The following is a 19,851-nucleotide window of genomic DNA, read 5'->3' as shown; positions in this document are numbered from 1 at the left end:
GGTGGAAACGCCCTTTGGGAGGTGCCGGGAAGCACGGGTGAAGATGGCGGGATGATTGGACGCGAAACGAAGAAATTGAAAAAAATCAAGTTTGCATTTAGAAGCAGATGTGGGCACGGGTCGTGTTGGATTTGCACTAAAAAAATGAGCGCGGGGCGTTTTTGACCAAAAAAGGAGTCGTTTACCATGCTGAACACGACCCATGTTGATTTAGCCTATTTTGACACGGGCCGTGTTGGTCCAGTTTTGCATTTTTTGAGAAACTTATTTTGGAAGAAGACCCAAGGATGGCATGCCAATTTCCACTCGACACGACCCACGTTGATTTACTCTATTTTGACACGTGTCGTGTTTGGCCCAAAAAAACTGCCTTTGGTAGTTTCTCCTTTTTACTCTATAATGGGATTTGACACAAGACACACTTAGACTTCATTTCCAGATCACATGAGAAGAGAAATTTTGAAGGTTTTTGCAAGGTTTCGATTGTAATCATTTGGAAACATTTGTCTTTGGATTTGTAAGTCTCGTATGCGGATTATTTCATCTTTTCAAGACTTGTTGATTGTTCTAGCCATGTGTGGCTAGAACCCTAGTTTCTCCAACTTCATGTTTTGACTTTTTAGTTGTGATTTCAATCATATGACTTGATGTTTGCTTTCAGTTTCTATCTAGTGAATTTGATTTTGTCTTAATCGAATGTTTGATTCTAATTGTAATTCATATTGGCCATTTGAATTAGGGTTAGGTCATTCTAGTTATCTAATTGCAGAATCCGTAATTGTTTTGTAAATTGGACCAAGTAACAAGCGCTAAACTGATTTCCATTGAATGAATTTAGTGTAAATCTTATCCACACACTCTTACGCTCCCGAGCATGTGAGGAGTATTGAGTGTTGTTGGGAACATTCACATAAAGCTTACTGCAACCTTTTGATTTCTATCTAAGAGCTTGTTTAGACTTAAAATTGAAGGTTAGGTTATTTTCAAAGAGTTTATTTTGAATTCGACAACTTGGTGAATGAGAAGTGTTAAAGCTTGTTAACACTTTTAAGTATCAACTTAGGTAGAATTGAGTGCATGTCATGTCATCTTTGAATCACATTGCTAGATTGGCTTACATAGAGTTGGAGTCTTTCATAAATTCTGATTTTTTTTTCAATTAGTTAACCTCTTGCTTGTTTCTTCAATCTTTGAATTGAATTATTGTTTACAAACCCCACCCCCTTTTTTACTTTTGGTGACCAAATTACCTTGCGCATAGAGGTATAGACTGATTGTCCCATGTCTCTGTGGTTCGACTCTGCTTGCCTTGTATTACCTTCATAGTGCATTAAATCAGTGTATTTGGAATATATTGTACCCCTATCATTTGTTAGGTTTGACACGCCTAACACGCCTTCACAACAGCGTGGCGCGCCCATGACGTATTTTCCAAGTTATCTTGTCTGAAGCTATTGTCATGCATATAAATACCGCTATTTATTACAGACTATTGGAGACGATCAAAAACCCTTTCCATATGATTTTCTGGTTTTTCTGCACTTTTTCATCCATTTCTGAAGATCTAAAGACTATGGATCGATTTTCTTAGTTAGTTTAGTAAGATTTAATTATTTAGTCTTTCTTTTTAGCTTTAGATCGTTTTTAGCCATGCTCGACTAAAAAACATAGCTTTAGATCGTTTTTATCATATTTTAATTGGATCGTATTCGTGTTACTAAAGCAAAACTCGACTTCGTGTCTTGTTCGTATTATATAAAACATTATCGTGTTGTATCGTGTCAGTTAAAACACGTCAGGACTGCCGTGCGTAAATATGACATCAAATATACATATCCATTGATGCTGTGAAATTGGCTCATTGCATCGATTATTGATTTGTATCAAAATATCATAATAGGATCATGATAGAGCTACACAGAATATGCCATTTGTCAGTCCAATTATGTTAATTTTGGTCCATAACAGATTTCTCATTTATAAAGTAAGTAATCTATAAAGGCCAATGAATTTATTCGTCAAAAAACAAACAGTAAAAAATAGTATGTCATAAATAATATGGTTTTCTCATTTATCAGTTAAAAACACATCAGGATTGCCCGTGCGTACATATGACATCAAATATACATACCCATCGATACCGTGAAATTGGCCCATTGCATCGATATTGATTTGTATCATAATAGGATCATGATAGAGCTACACGAAATATGTCATTTGTTAGTCCAATTATGTTAATTTTGGTCCACAATAGATTTCTCATTTATAAAGTAAGTAATCTATAAAGCCCAATAAATTTATTTGACAAAAAACAAACAGTGAAAAATAGTATGTCATAAATAGTATGCTTTTCTCATTTATCGTGTTGTATCTTATCAGTTAAAAACACGTCACGACTATCCTTGCATAAATATGACATCAAATATACATACCCATCGATACTGTGAAATTAGCTCATTGCATTGATTATTGATTTGTATCAAAATAATATGATCATTATGTTAATTTTGGTCCACAATAGATTTCTCATTTATAAAATAAGTAATCTATAAAGCCCAATGAATTTATTGGTCAAAAAAACATAAATAATATGGTTTTCACCAAAAAATACAGGTACAAATCACAATACTTCAATTGATAGATCATACCAAATATCACAATACGATAACATCCAACATAAAGACCAAGTAACGACTTATCATTCTTCCTCACAAACTTCGACAAAATAAATGTCGATCCAATTTTATGAAATCCAGATCAAGAACTGTTGGCGATTCTAGCAGCTTCGTGATCGGCGGCCACTTTGAAAAAACTGTTTTCATCTTCCACCGCCATCTGAATCGGCGACGATCCGAGTCCATCGGCAACAGCGAGCATGATATTCTTCACTTCCGATCTGAACTCATCAATGTCAACCGTGCCATTGTTGTCTTCATCGAAGCTTCGGAAAATCGACTCATACAGCAGCGTTACTTCCTCCGGTGGCGTAGCCTTATCCACACCAAAATCTGTCTCTAGAAACCGCGTTGTCTCGAAGGCTTTTCGCATCTCGGATCTCGATAAAACCCCGTCTTTGTTGGTATCGAGAAGCACGAATTGCTTGTCCACGGCGGTTCTGAACTGAACGTCGTCGTTCACAAAAGCTTGCACCGTTGGTCCGTCGATGATTATCACCCCCATTTCGTTGTGTTTTTGTATCTGCAAATGCAAACTGTGAAAATACGAGAAGAATTGTGATTTGTGAATTGCAGAGACGATGACGGAAGAATTTATGAAGACCAGTTATGAAATTTGGCAAACTTTCATCTCGGGTTTTATGATTCTCCTTTTTACGTCCTTCTACTTTGAATATAACAACGGATCTCATTTTTAATGCTTAAATTTAATTATATGATGTAGTTTATGGTTTTTACTTTAAATCACACCACAATGTTAACACCCCTAATACACTATACTATAGAAGTTTAGGTGCAAAACTAGACCTAGGTAGAAAGTGTATGGGTCATTGTGTTAGTTCTTTATAATAATCGATTTTTATATATTATTATTATTGGTTATATCGCAACGTATGCTTTTGTTTGTTAAATCTGCCACGCATATCACATTGCTCGCGTGGATCAATAAAAACTCATTAATCTAATGCGAAGCATATTTGGCTATGAGAGTAAACATGTTGGGTTGACCCATGCTTGACCTAGATTCAACATAGGGTTAGCTGATAATACAACGAATCATTTTAGTGTAAGTTCCGACTTGGTTTGAAAAAGATTGAAAACCCTCACATCAAATCCGGATATTGTACTCGAAGTTCACAATGTTTTGCAAACTATAATATTGGGGATGAATTTATTATTATCTGATAACATTATTTAATTCTTAGAGAGATTTGAGTCTCACTATAAGACTTCAATCGATGTTGGTAAAAGATTAAAGTTGGCTTGAGAGAATTTGAGTGAGATCCTTTGACTGAGACATAAGAAAATTATAAATTTGTGGTAATTTTTTGGAAAGATATCGTATAAGAAGACGTTGATGTAGAGTAGATTGAAGATTTAGCCAATACATTCATAAACAATAGAAAAACTGAGCCTAAAAAATACACAACTAAAAACATACGTAACTTAACATACGTAACTTTTGATCTGTCAGGTTTGGAGGCCTATGATATATTGTCGGAAAAGAGCTCCTAAGGCCACTCGGAGTGGCTTCGGCAAGCACTTTGCTATCTCGGCGAACACCGGGCCGAACCCTCGGCATGCCGAGTTCGGCTCTGCAACTCAGGTAATAGTTACGGATGAGAGAGAGTGTATTGGGTTAAATGCTTGTAAACGTCGGAGGGTCCTTGTGACCATTTTTTTAAAAAAAAAAAAAAAAAATCAAAAATCCTCCTTTTTACCCGATATAAATACCACTACCTCTTATATTTTATCCCACTTTACCATCTTCATATTTTCACTCAACATAATACAATTCTTGTGAAAAAATGGCTTCCCCTTTCAACCCAAAAGCTTAAAAAAATACCAAAAGAAACACCCAAAACCTAAACATCTACCTTCTTCAACAAATTTCGTTCAAAATCAAAGCGATTGTCCAATTTATTCTCCAACAAATTTACACTTTGGTGGTGTTTACTACCTATTTCAAGACCAAAACCAACCTAACTACCAAAATCAAGTACAATACCAAAACCAACATCAATTCCAAAACCATCCACAATTTCAAAGACAATTCCATTTCAAAACCAAACACAAATGAACTTCTCATCCCAAATTGAAAATGAATTTAATCCATTTGATGATCTTCCCGACTCCCCCAATGAATTTCCAAACCGAATTCCAAAGTCAAGGGGAACCCGAAGTCGTCCCCGAAACGGAATCGGAGCCGGAAGAGAATCCACCACAACCCAAAAAAAGTGGAAGGGCGGATCCAAAGCAATGGACGCCGGCCGAAGAAAAGACGTTAGCTCGTGCGTGGGTGGATGTTTCTGAAGATCCGGTGATCGGAAACAACCAAAATTGTCCAACTTTTTTCCGAAAAATTACACGGCATTTTCTCAACGAGATGAATCTTAGAGACTACTGGAAAAAGACCAAATTCATTCCTAGTGGATAAATGTCAACACAGTGGTGATGTAATGGGGTGTTTTCGAGTGTCAAACGACAATGGCAAAGTGGTGCAAACGACGAAACTATTTTGCAAAAAAAACTCTTGAAGTGTACCGGAATCAGAAAGGGACCAATTTCAAATTTCTACACGTTTGGAATATTTTGAAATTGTCAAAAAAATGGCAACGGGTTGACGATTTTGAAAACTTTACGGGTGGTTCTTCTAAAAGAACCAAAACATCTGAAACAACACATAGTCAATCGTCCGATGCGCATGTCGGGATCAACCTCAGTGACGAGGAGCCTAGTGGGGTTGCAAGAGTCACTCGTCTCATGGGAAGAGATGCATCCAAGCGAAAGGGAAAATCGGCGACAAGTGGTTCAGGATGTGCTTCGGGCGACATCGACCAACTAACAACCAAAATGGACAACTTGAAGTCGTCTTTGGAACAGTATTTGGCGGTCGCACAAGAGAAATAAGAAAACTGTGCCATGGTGATCTTAACGAGAGACACTAGCGCTCTCATTGTGCGTGAAAAAGAAATGGCGATAAAAGCGAAAGAGGAGGTCGCGAAAAAAATACATCTAAGTTTCGGTATTTTAAGTTTGTGGTTTCGTTATTTAAATTTCTATGTTTTTTTTAATGGTTTCTAGGTTTGTAATTTGAAATTCTATGTATTTTTGTGCTGTAATTTTATTTTCTATTAAATGAAATTTTAGTTTTAAAAAAAAAAAAATATGTTTGAAATGTTTATTTTTTGAAATTAATTAATTTTTTTTTTAAAATATATCATGGCAAGTGTGACAACTCATGCCATGAAAATTACAAAAATTTGAAGGAGTATGACAAATCTGACATGACACCTACGTGGACCGTGACATGTATGGCACCACTCCCACCAGCCTAACAAGAAACCGAAGCCGGATTGCCCTCTCGTCATCACCGAATTCCTCCGTTTATGACCTCAAGTTTAACTTTCTTGAAGTTTCAACTCATTTGCTTTTGTTTTATTCTATTTTTTATGTCAAAACTAGATGAGTCTCCACGTGTTACGCGAGAATATAATTATATAGTTAAAATAATAACAAATATATGCCTTTAAAATATCCACGAAGCCGTATGATAAAACAGATTAATGTTAATATAAAAGTTGAATATTTATAAACAATTAAAGTATTATTGAAATCCGAACTATCAACCACATTATATACATACAAACGATCATACAAAACCCTAACTAATATTGAGTCAAGCACAACTACTCAAACTGACTATCAATAAGGGTCCATACTAGCGGAGGTTCCATTACATGAGATCCTCCATGTTATTTAAGATGACCCGCCATGTGATATCATTGAATCTAAAATCGGAGCTGAAATTCATTGTATAGTTGATCAAACTATAATGACACATACAATCAATAATGAGTTTTTGGATTAGCGATCAAACTGATTATTGAGTGTTGATGCATATCGTTTATAAAAATATCATTAATGAGATATTTGGATATACTAAATATTAATAAGTAAATGTAACTGATATTTAGAATAAATTATAAGGAATACGTTAATGGAAGGCGAGCAAAAACAACCATCAATGCAAGGTCAAAGTATATATCTATAACTTTTAAGAATTCACTAACTTATGAAAATATTTTTCCAAAAAACTGACTTGAAAAATCAACACAACTATATTGTCGGTTCAAAAGTTAAAAAATGATACGTAAAAAATAATAATAAACAAAAATAAAAGTCATATGGTGCAATACAAACATGTTGCCCAAAAAACCTTAACCTAGGTTTAAATATATCTTCCATGAATAAGACAACCAATATTTGTCAACCGGTGAATGGAGTATAATTAATTACTAAATTGATTAGTGTCTTTTTTTTATATATTTATAATGGACTTCAAATGGTTAGTGTGAATGGATATTCACGTATGTGTTAGCTATTTTAGTTCACCAATTTCAGGGTAAGCACATCCTGCAACCTGTTCCACCTTAAATTACTTGAAAAAGATGTCATACATCGGTAAAAATGTTGAAAATTATATGATAAAGGTTGAGAATGATATTATAAAGCTTCCTTCATTTTAAATAGAAGTAAGGAGAAAGTGATTGATAATAATGAATCAAGTATACGATCATACCATAACCTAAAATGCTTTAAACACCCAATTTGAGGTGGAATTGGTCCAATCAACTTATTGTTGTGGAGATCCCTGTAGAAATGTCAAAATAATTCATCACAAAAGTCAACACCAACACCCATGACTACATGGGTGACTACATGGTAACAGAAAAGAGTCTTAAAGTATGTTAATATTCAAAATATTAGTCATATAAGTAGGGAAAGGTCGTATGGCTGACATTGCATATACTTCCCTAGAATTACACGGTTGAAGCCAATGTTAGACAATTTCAGATGATTTGCATAAATTTGTAAGTATTTTTAGTAATATATGAATTCAAGCCACATTGAGGTTATACTTACGGTTCAGTAATTACTCTATAATCACCTTGTGCGGAGCAAGTGACTCCAGACCAGGCTGGGATGATCTCTAACCCATGAATACATCACCCTCTATCATGCGAGAAAGAAGTATAACTACATTGCTATTATGGGTTACATATTGATGTTTTCACTAAAAATTTAAGCATGTTGTTATTACTGGTAAAAAAATGTTTAATATATTATCGTTATGGGTAAAAACAAAGCACGTTGTCCATATTAGTAAAAGTTAAAAAAAAATCCAAAAGTAACATGATTATGGGTAAAAACAAAAAAGTTTAGTATATTGTCATTATGGTTAAAAACAAATCACATTGTCCATATTGGAAAAAGAACACTAACAACTTAACTAGATCTAAACAACACCAATTCTAAAGAAACTTCACATTAAAAACACATTGATTCACGATTCTCATACTCTACCTAATTAAAACAATAACATTGTATTCTCCTTCAACTCCAATCTATTTAAGGCGGGGAAGACCAACTATGGAACATGAACAAGATTGTATAGTGAGTTTGTTGACATAAAAATGTAGGAATGATAATAAGAATGTAAAATGGAATTATATAAAACTAACTAATAACAACAATATCATTGTATTCTCCTTTAACTCCAATCCATTTAAGCTAGGGAACACCAACTATTGTGTATTCTATTGTATATAAATGTAAGACCCCATATACATACTATCTTCACAACAACTTATTGTCCTATTTGAACAATTACTCCTGGAAAAGGAAACCATTGACGAATGTGACCAAAACTATTACATAAGAACAACAAAGAGGCTACGATATGAGAAAATAAAAAATTTAGTCAGATAAAGCTGTCGAAAAGATCTACTACTAATTTTCCTCCTTGGCTTAAAATTCCCGCCAATCACATGATCACCAGTGCCTTCCCCTGGCTTTCTTTCTTCCTCTTCCTTCTTCAGCACTTTATCACAAATAGAAATTATTAATATGATCTAGAAAAACCTCATGTTTACTAGATATTTAAAAATCAATTTAACAGACCGACTGATTACTAAGAATCAACAACAGAGGTTATGTTGTGATTATCAATAAATCATCATGTTCTAGAAATCTAGAATTAGAGGAACCAATAATTATACACATATATATATTAACAGTCAGTGGCAAACCCCCGAAAAAGAAAAATCGAAGAAATGTAAAATGTATAAAGACTACCTAAAATAAAGGGCAGCCATGTGCGAAAAGAAAACCACTACAAAGGGAATAGGATTCTTTTAGCACCTACACGAAAGTAAAACACAATTTCAAGTCTTTAAACTAACAAATCATCAACACTTAACCAATTTCCAACTTAATTCAAGAACATTTGTTGAGTTTTCTTTCATAAATGTTCAACTTTTCTTGAAATTGAATAGATATGATAGACACTTACACATTTCTAATTATTTGTCTTTGTGATGAACTGTGGAGATATGTATCCCCCATCTGTTACCACCGAAACCTAAATCTAATAGGACCCATTTAGCCTCGCAGTAACAGATGACAACTGTGACCATATTGTTAGATTCTGATACTGAAATTAGAAAGGGAACCAAATCATTTCAAAAATTGTAACTAAATCAGCTTTCCATACCTTAAATTCAAGCTCTTAAACGCCAAATGGAAAGGGTTTTCACAAAGTAAAACAATAAAAAAGTGAATAGATTAATAGGGTTCTCATGCCTAAAAATAGAGCAATACAATATTCAAAAACCTGGTTCTTATGCCTCCGAATATATTTTCTTTTCTTTAAAAACAGCTTGATTAACTAAGATATGCATTCAAAAAATCAATTGTCGATAACAATAATAAATTGAAACATTAAGTAAATTCAATTTAATAGTTTAGAACTTGAAACAACAGGACATGTATATTAAACCCATTTCAACTTTCCAAGATGGAGAACAACTATTTGGGGAATAAATAAGTAGAAATCACATCTATACAATCGTCGTCGAGCACTATATTCCGACAGCCTCTAGGTGGAACGCCGTAATTACACGCTCAAGCGACTAGCACCACCATTGCTGAGCCGCTTCACTTGTTGCAATACCGACTCTCTGATTTATCTAGCCCTGAACGATTATCGATTTCTTCTGTGACTCACTATCACAAACACACACACACACACGAACACGGATATACAGATAACACTCATACTAACTTCTTGAAAGGACTTCTAATTTTTTAAAAGCTACAAAAGAAACAAATGAAGAATCATAAAAGGGACCTTAAATCGATTACGAAAAGCAGTGGAGGAAACGTGGAAGGGATAAGAAAACGGGAAATCACAGATCGAATAAAAAAATAGGGTGTTCATCTGATTGGAAGATGTAAGGTGGTGAAGGAGATGGAATTAATCTTCGTGGCAGAAATGTTATTGTTCATCACAAGTGTGTAAACACCTGATTGGAAGCGGAAAGATGCGAGGGAAAAGCAGGGACTAAAATTGGCAACCTTTTAAAACTATTGTGATCAATATCTAAATCACATAAAAGGAGTTATTCCTAAGTGGCATGAGATTTAATATATATAATTAATGATTAAAATAAATGTTAGAAATTTGGCAATACTCACCAAATGTAGTTTCCCGTATATAATATTTTATATAAGTCTTTATGAGCATTTTGAAATTTATCAATACATCAATTTTGGGGTTTCTTGAACAATTGCACTGTTCTTAGTTCTATTTTGCATTAGATTTGGATGTTTAATATCAACATAGTGGAGTAGCATAGATGCATTTATACTTACCTTATTCATCTTTACCTTCTTACCCCCTTGGATGTATTTGTTTTTTACCTCCCTTCGGTATTGTATTTTCTTGCTTTTGTTAAGGTAATGTCAAGGTAATGTCCAGTCCTAGAACAATTTTGTGTCATATTAAAAACAATTTCATATAGTATAGGGAAAATGTCATTGTAACACAATAAACTTATGTGATTATCAAACTTGAGCAATTATGTTTTTTTTTCTTGCACAATAGGTCATCTAACTGTTACTGTATATGTCAATTAAACAATTATCGTTAGTTTTTAACCATTCCTCCGTTAACCAGTTTTCTAAATTACACGAATGACCCCTATGTTTTAAATTTCTTTCGTAGTTGGTCGTTACCAGCCATGGTTTAAATCACACGACTAAAACTACCACAATTCTGAAACTTTGGGGACCAAAGTATAACATTGTCATCGTCTTCCATAAATTCTTTCGTATCCAAACTTACCCGACGCTCCTTCACAATCGATCGAATATGTTGAATCTAATAAATTCTTTGTTGCTCATAATTTGTAGGTATTAATTTATTTTTGATACTTGAAAGCGTAATCAAATGTCAGTCACACTAATTTCTTACTTGAACCCGATGAAATCCTCAAAAACCCTACCCCCAAATCGACAGACATACCAGTCATTTGCACTAGGTGCCACAACTTGAGGAAATATAGGAACTTGAAGGATCAAACCGTTGAAATCCTGCTACTTGATTTTGACTTCGATCATACAGTCGAAAGGAGGTTGAGTTCGGTTTCAGGTCTCGTCGTTTGGGTTTACCAATTAATGGGGTAAGCTTTTCTTGTGTTCTTAAAATATGTGGAAGCTAATGCGATCAAATAATAGGCAACTAAATACATTGCGATTGCAATAAATACGTTTTTGCTGAGGATGTTAGCCTTGACACTTCCCTCATTGACATGTACACGAAAAATGAACCGATTTCAATGGTTGAGAAGGTATTCGATGAAATTCCTGACCAAAATGTGGTGTATTAGACTTCAATGCTTACAAGGTATTCCTTAAAGGGGCTACACGATTAGGTTATAGACCTTTTTCTGCAAATGCAAACAGAAGGAATCAAACATAACCCATTCACACATGCTACTGTTCTTGGAGCTTTGGTTGACAATGGTGTAGTTGTAAAAAGGAATGCAGGTTCATACCATGGTTGTCAAATTTGGCTTTGAGCTAACTAAATACGTGTGTAATTCTTTGATTAATATGTATTCAAAATCAGAAATGATCAGACGTGCAAGATCTGTGTTTGATTATCTGGAAGTTAGAGATGCAGTTTCATGGAATGGAATGATAGCAGGTCTTGTAACAAATGGACAAGATTTTTTCTCCCTTGATATCTTCCATAACATGAGACTTTCAGGGGTAAAACTCACACAACCCATCTTTGTAACAATACTAAAAGTATGTGCTAACATCAAAGAAAAGTTTGCTTATTATTTGGTTTGTTGTTTATGGAATGCAATGGTATGCTTCGTATTTCAACCAGATTTAATGGGGAGGATAATGACAATGTTACACTTTAGTCCCCATACTTTCTAAAATATGGCAGTTTTGGTCGTGTAATTTAAACCATAGTTGGTAAGGACCAACCATGAAAGAAATTTAAAACATAAGGGCCATTCGTATAATTTAGAAAGATGGTTAACGGATGAATGGTTAAAAACTAACGATAATGGATTAATTGACATGTACGGTAACAGTCAGATAACCTATTCCGCAAAAAAAACATAATTGATCAATTCGGATAAAACACATAAGTTCATTGCGCTACAGTCACATTTTCCCTATAGCATATCAGGAAAATTTGTAGTATTAAACTTTTTAAGTTTTTAATTTTTTAGGAGACTAAATAAAAAGCTCACTTCACAGATTTAGTAAAATTTGCAATGGGCAGTTGCGGAATTATCGATTATTTGTGGAAAAATAAAAAAACAAATACTATTTTATGGCACAATATAAAACATAGTCGCTAAATTTGTCTTTTTCTCTAAGTTACTTCATCATATGAACATAAATCAATGGCTATGCTATTTGTTTTATACATTTGATGGACACTAATTTTTGTCCTTTAAACCACATATTTTTCATAATATAAAGAAGAATATTATTATATGCTATTTTTCCTGAGTCATTATAGATTAAACGAAAATTAATATGAGGAGATGGAAGATCATAGTCTTGCAAAATATGGAGATGCATGTTCCTATGAATCAGGAGGGCACAAGTAACAATGCACCTATGTTCCCACCTAGGTTCACTCCGGATGGGACTCCTTAACAACTTAATCTAGTTGGTGTTGCTGTCATGGTCAATTCGATAGTAGATGGCTCTATACTATGATCTAATGCAAGTTTGTGTTGGGTTTTCAACATTTTTCATAACTATATTATTAAAAGGGATCAATACTAAGATCTAATGCAAGTTTGTGTTGTTTTTTTTATTGAAAAATCGGTTTCTAAATACACTAAAAATGGAAACAAAAGCTTTAAAACTGTGAATAAACTTAAAACTATTTTAACCCACCAAGGATCATTTTGCAAAGCATAGAAGGATTAATAAAACCATAGGAAGAAAAGAGATATGACCTTTAAAGACTTTGATCCTCTTCGGTGGTTGGAAGTTGATGAAGAATGTAGATGTAAAACTTTACCTTAGTTAGAAACACCAATAATACTTCAACTTCACATGGATGCTAGTCCTTATATATATATATATATATATATATATATATATATATATATATATATATATGTATATATATATATATATATATATATATATATATATATATATATATATATATATATATATAAGGACTAGCATCCATGTGAAGTTGAAGTATTATTGGTGTTTCTAACTAAGGACTATATATATATTAGTTTCTCTTAAGCCTTAAAGATATATACCAAATAAGTCTTAAGGAGAAGCAACTAATAAGCACTCAATCTAGACAAATCATTGCAAGAAGGAGGAGAGGGAAATAAATCCTAGAGCTCTCGGATTTTGAGAGAAAAAGAAGAGAGAAAGAATTGGAAAAACTAGCTAGTTTTGGTTCTTTTTCTTATTTATACACTTCGACATATGTCCTAAAGCACCATACCTTCAAATAGTCAAAGCATGGCCTTTTATGAAAAGTATATGATGTAACAAGCAAGACCTCAAGCAAGCCTTAACCTCTTTAAGAGGTCTATGTCTTTGTGCAAGAAGTCAAGGATCAAGAGTGTCTTTCACTCAAGTTTCTAACTAATTAACTAGTTACATGTGCTAACTACATGGTTACTCAAAGTGTCCAAATAAATTTACATGACATATATATATATATATATATATATATATATATATATATATATATATATATATATACCTTATGAATATAACTAGTTAATTTTCTCTCTTATTATTATTTTCTAGAAACAATAATTCCATTTATGTTGGTAAAATATTATTTTCAACAAATTATAATTTTCCAATTAAATACAAGAAATATAAATGTTTATCAATGATCAAAGTCTTATAAATAATATATTAACATCAAGATGAAGTTAGTACGACATTTTAGGATCACATATTATCTAGAGATATCATCATATAATGTTTATTGAGCATAAAGATCTTTCAGTTCGATATTCTATATTGAATAAAAACAATTTAGTACTAGCGAACATGCTTCTGTTTTACATGATTATGATATATCAACTGTGATGTGGCATTCCAGATTATGTCATTTTAATTTTAGGAAAATATATCATAGATTAATAGTTAGATTAATTTCATGGTCTAACATTAATACTGAAAAATACAATATGTGTAGGCTTACTAAATTACAAGATGTGTATGCTTACTAAATTTATGGATAACATTTTCCTATATTTAATTGAAACTTGGCTATTTTGTATCTTGTTCATGATCATTTATGTATTTTTCAATCGACTTGTTAGAAAATAAGAAATATGTGTGACTCAGGGCCGGCCCAATAGGGCGGGCAAGGTGGGCGACCGCCCCGGGCCTCGCTACGGCGTTGGCCCCAAAATTAAAATTCTTTGATACTTTATTTATATGGGCCGTGTTAAAAAGTTAACCAAGATTCCATTAGATGAGTTGGTTAGTATTGTTGTAAGCATCGGTAAGTTTTATAGGCGCGCGTAGGTTCGATTCTTATTATAAGCATGCGCTTTTTGAATTAACAAGAAATAATTACTTTTGCTTAGGGGTGTAAACGAGCCGAGCCGAGCCCGAGCCTAACCAAGCTCGAGCTCGGCTCGTTTAATTTTGAAGAAGCTCGAGCTCGATTCGAGCCTTAAAATGAAGCTCGAGCTCGGCTCGTGAACAATTTAGTGAGCTCGCGAGCCTAAACGAGCTTAAACGAGCCTATATATATATATATATATATATATATATATATGTGTGTGTGTGTGTGATATATATATATATATATATATATATATATATATATATATATATATATATATATATATATATAGGCTCGTTTAGGCTCATTTAGGCTCGCGAGCCCACTAACTGAAGCTCGGCTCGAGTTCGTTTAATAAACGAGCCTCATATTTAGGCTCGAGCTCGGCTCGGGCTCGTTTAATTCGAGCTCGAGTCGAGCTTTTAACGAGTCGATCCCGAGTAGCTCGCGAGTAGCTCGGCTCACTTACACCCCTACTTTTGCTCTCTTTTATTACAGTACCATGCCTCAATTTTTTATGTATTTTTTAATAACTTACGCTTCATTTTATTGAAAATTGGAATTCAAATTACAAAAATAGCCCCTGCATTCTTCTTTGTGTTCATTCAAGCTATTTAAATGGTCCCTCATTCTTTTTGTTTTTTTGACAAACCACCAAAATAGTTATTTTATTAAAACTTTGGTGTTTTTCTAATCCTTATCATGCATAATTTTTCTATATGAGATTTTCTACCATGCATCGTCTTTTAATATATAATAACTATTATTTGTATGTTTGTTAACAAAATATCAAGCTAACCTATAGGTTATGCATGCCATTTTTTATTTTTAGAGTTTTCATAATTTTTTTTTCCAAACACTCATTTTTTTTGTTTTTTTACCTGACACCAAAGTGACGGTTTTGACAAACCATCAAAACACTTATTTTATTTAAAATTTTGGTGTTTTGCTAGTCCTATCATGCATAATAAAGTGATGGTTTGTCAAACACTTATTTTATTTAAAATTTTGATGTTTATCTAGTCCTTATCATGCATATTTTTCCTATATGAGATTTTCTAATAACTATTATTTTTATGTTTGTTAACAAAAAATCAATTAATATATAATTGTTGTAAATAATTGGTGGTGTTGTAAATAATTGGTGGATGACATAATAATTGGTGCATGGCAAATTTGTCAACATTTCTAACTAGTTACAATTATATGTTAGTAAAATTTGTAGTATAAATACACCTCCATTGTAAAGAATGAAAAACACCAAAAGTTATAAGAGATATAACTTTCATATTCTCTCTAAATATTCTTTCTTCTCAATGAAAGTTCTTATCAAAGTTTACTTGTTTGGTTTGATTTATAGTTACATTAATTACGCTTAATTCATAACACGTTATCAGCACGAAAGCTCTAATCAAGGTTAGTAAACAAGTGGAAAATCACATCTATCTTAATCAAGGTATGTATTACTTAGTAAAAACACTATTAATTATAAAAACCTCAATCATATTAAAATAATAATACTAATGAATTAATGAAACTTATACATTATGGACATTATGGACTACTAACAAATTTTATTTCTTATACTAACATTTCTTTATGTATTCTAATTTTTATACTAACATTTACATTATGCAACTAATTTTTATTTATGCAAACTAACATTTACATTATGCAACTAACTTTTATTTATGCATACTAACATTTATATTATGCTACTAACTTTTATTTATGCATACTAATATTTATATTATGCTACTAACTTTTATTTATGCATACTAACATTTATATTATGCTACTAACTTTTATTTATGCATACTAACATTATATTATGCTAATAACTTTTATTTATGCATACTAACATTTATATTATGCTACTAACTTTTATTTGTGCATACTAACATTTAAATTATATTTATTTATACATGTCAATGTTTATTTATATTTTAGATACTCTTAATAATTTTATTTAAACATTTACTAATATTTATTTATGTTTCTAATTAATAAAGTTATGTATTAGTTATAAGTCTTATTATGTGATTTATAAAATACATATACATATATACACAACGGGAATATATATGCAACGGTTATAAACGGCAAAAACAACGGCTATATTTTTGCCATAAATAAACATCTTTACCCTGCTTATTTTACCCACAACAAATTTTTCTCTCTTGTATCAAATAAATCAATTTCAAGAAATCAAACTTCAAGATGATTCATCCTTTTGTGATAATCATGACTATAATAGTCATGTTACTTTTCATCCCAATCCTTAACATCGAAGATAATATGGAATTTCATCTACTTTTAGGCTTGTATGCAATGTTAGCTTTACCGCTTCTTTTTTGTGTAATATTTATTGAAATAAATGGATTTTAATTTTAATTTTAATTTTGTTTAAAATTTATAGTTACATTATGTCCAACATTGCAAAGCTCGAGTTTGCAGCACCTGAAGTTAGTGGGAAAAACTATGTGTCATGGATGATAGATGTAAAAAATGCATCTTGAATCCATGAGTATCTCAAATACTATATATGAATTTAATAATTGCTTGGCACAAGACAAAGCAAAAGCACAAGTTTTCCTTCGTAAGCATATTGATGAAATGTTGAGATTTGAATATCTTGATGTTACTGATCCAAGTATTCTCTGGAATCTTTTGAAAGAAAGATTTAATCATCAAAAGGAAATTATACTTCCAAATGCTAGAGATGAATGGAGAAAACTTACTCAACATTTCATGCAACAAACATTACTTTGATGCAACAATATCGGATGCAAAAGTTCACAAGATATTCTGAACTGAATGCATGTCTGCTCGTTGCAGAGCAAAACAATGAACTATTAATGAAAAACCATGAATCTCGTCCAACGGGATCAGTAGCACTTCCTGAAGCAAATGCTACAAATATTGATGGTCATCGAAACAATACACGTGGTCGAGGGCGAGGCCGTGGCTATTTTAATCGAAACCAAAGTCATAATCAGAACCATAATTATGGTCGTGGACAAGGTAATAATCGTGGTCGTGGCCAGAAAAGAAATAATTACTAATATTCACAAAGAAACAATGTCCACACACAAGATAAGGCCAAAGTGGCAAGGCATGACACTGGGACATCACAAAAATCTGATGGTTCATGTTATAGATGTGGTAGCACAGGCCATTGGTCAAGGACCTGTCGCACACCTGCACATCTTTGTCAACTTTATCAAGAGTCCATTAAAGGAAAAGGAAAAGAAGCAAACCTCATTGATAATGTTGAATTCACTCCGCTAAATGTGGTAGTACACATACTATTCTGAAATCAAGCAAATATTTTTCAGAATTAGTACCAACAAAAACAGTCATACATACAATATCAGGTCCTGCAGACTTGATAGAGGGAACCGGGAAAGCCCATTTTATATTACCAAATGGTACAAGCTTTTGTATAGAAAATGCCTTATTTTCTCCAAAGTCTAATAGAAACTTATTAAGTTTCAATGACATATATTTCAAAGGTTATGACACAAAAACTGTGACCATTGAAAATAAGAAATATATGTATATTATAGACAAAAACCATGTGCTTGCAAAACTACGAACACTTGATTCTGGACTGCATTATACATATATACATATGATTGAATCAAATATGGTAGTAGAAGGAAAACATTGTGATCCTCGGACATTCAGTTTATGGTATGATAGGTTGGGCCACCCAGGATTAACAATGATGTGAAGGATAATTGAGAATACACACGGGCATGCATTGAAGGACCAAAAGTTTCCTCAATCCAATAGCATAAAACCATGTGCATCTTGTTCCCTTGGAAAGTTAATTATAAAACATTCTCCAATGAAAGTTGAAAGGGAGTCACCTAGATTTCTAGAAAGAATTCAAGGTGATATATGTGGACCGATTCACCCACCATCTGGACCATTTAGATACTTTATGGTCTTAATAGATGCATCCAGCAAATGGTCTCATGGTTGCCTATTATCAACTCGTAATATGGCATTTGCAAAGTTTCTTACCCAAATTATTAAATTAAGGGCACATTTCCCTGATTATACTATCAAAAGAGTGAGACTTGATAATGCTGGTGAATTTACTTCACAAGCATTTAATGACTATTGTATGTCTGTAGGAATTGTTGTTGAGCATCCAGTTGCTCATGTACACACACAAAATGGTTTAGCTGAATCATTGATTAAACGTCTCCAGCTAATAGCTAGACCATTGATAATGAGGACCAAACTTCCTGTTTCTGTTTGGGGCCATGCAATCTTACATGCTGGATCATTGATACGCATGAGACCAAGTTTATATCATGTATATTCTCCACTACAACTTGCTTTCGGTCAAGAGCCAAATATATCCCATTTGAGAATTTTTGGGTGTGCAGTATACGTCCCTATTGCACCACCTCAACAGACAAAAATGGGTCTTCAAAGAAGGTTGGGAATATATGTTGGTTATGAGTCAGTCTCTATTATAAGATATCTTGAACCATTAACAGGTGATGTTTTCACAGCACGCCTAGCAGATTGTCAATTTGATGAGGCAAATTTCCCATCATTAGGTGGAGAAAAGAAGATTCTGGAAAAGGATGTGTCATGGCATGAGCCTACTTTATCATATCTTGACCCTCGTACAAAGCAATGTGACATGGAAGTTCAAAAGATAATGCATTTCCAAGAAATGGCAAATCAATTACCTGATGTATTTACTGACACAAAAAGGGTGACTAAATCATATATACCAGCTGTCAATGTTCCAGCTCGAATTGACATTCCACATGGACAATCTGATGATAAAGTCACTTAAGAGTCTCAAACACGCCTGAAGCGTGGAAGGTCATTTGGTTCTAAGGATAAGAACCCACGAAAAAGAAGAGGAGCAGAAAATGCACTAGATCACGATGAAAGTGTTCCTGGAGAAACACGAATTATTCAAATTCCCCCATGAAAGGAGGATGATGCATTAAATTATGGTCAGACAAATAGAATATGTGACCAAAATGAAACTGACAATATAGGTGCAATATTTTCTTATTCAGTTGCATGTGATATTATGAATGATGATCCCGAACCACAATCTGTCATTGAATGTCAAATAAGAAATGATTAGGCTAAATGGAAGGAAGCTATGCAAGTTGAATTAAATTCTCTTAACAAGAGAAAGGTTTTTGGGAACATTATCCTCACACCTGAAGTTGTGAAACCATTAGGATG

General features: G+C 33.1%; 1 protein-coding gene across 1 annotated transcript; it reads right to left on the bottom strand.

The window, feature by feature from the left end:
* Window positions 1-2,608: 2,608 nt before the first annotated feature.
* On the bottom strand, window positions 2,609-3,267 carry LOC145109837 (uncharacterized). The gene has a single exon (XM_079046977.1). It carries the CDS (start codon window positions 3,178-3,180, stop codon window positions 2,758-2,760), a length of 423 nt encoding a protein of 140 aa, XP_078903103.1. The 5' UTR covers window positions 3,181-3,267; the 3' UTR covers window positions 2,609-2,757.
* Window positions 3,268-19,851: the final 16,584 nt, after the last annotated feature.

The sequence above is a fragment of the Lactuca virosa genome, chromosome 4, assembly GCF_052849685.1.
Source record: "Lactuca virosa cultivar CGN04683 chromosome 4, Lactuca_virosa_CGN04683_v6, whole genome shotgun sequence".
In the NCBI taxonomy this organism is placed as follows: domain Eukaryota; kingdom Viridiplantae; phylum Streptophyta; class Magnoliopsida; order Asterales; family Asteraceae; genus Lactuca; species Lactuca virosa.
This window is presented reverse-complemented; position numbering and strand designations above follow the sequence as displayed.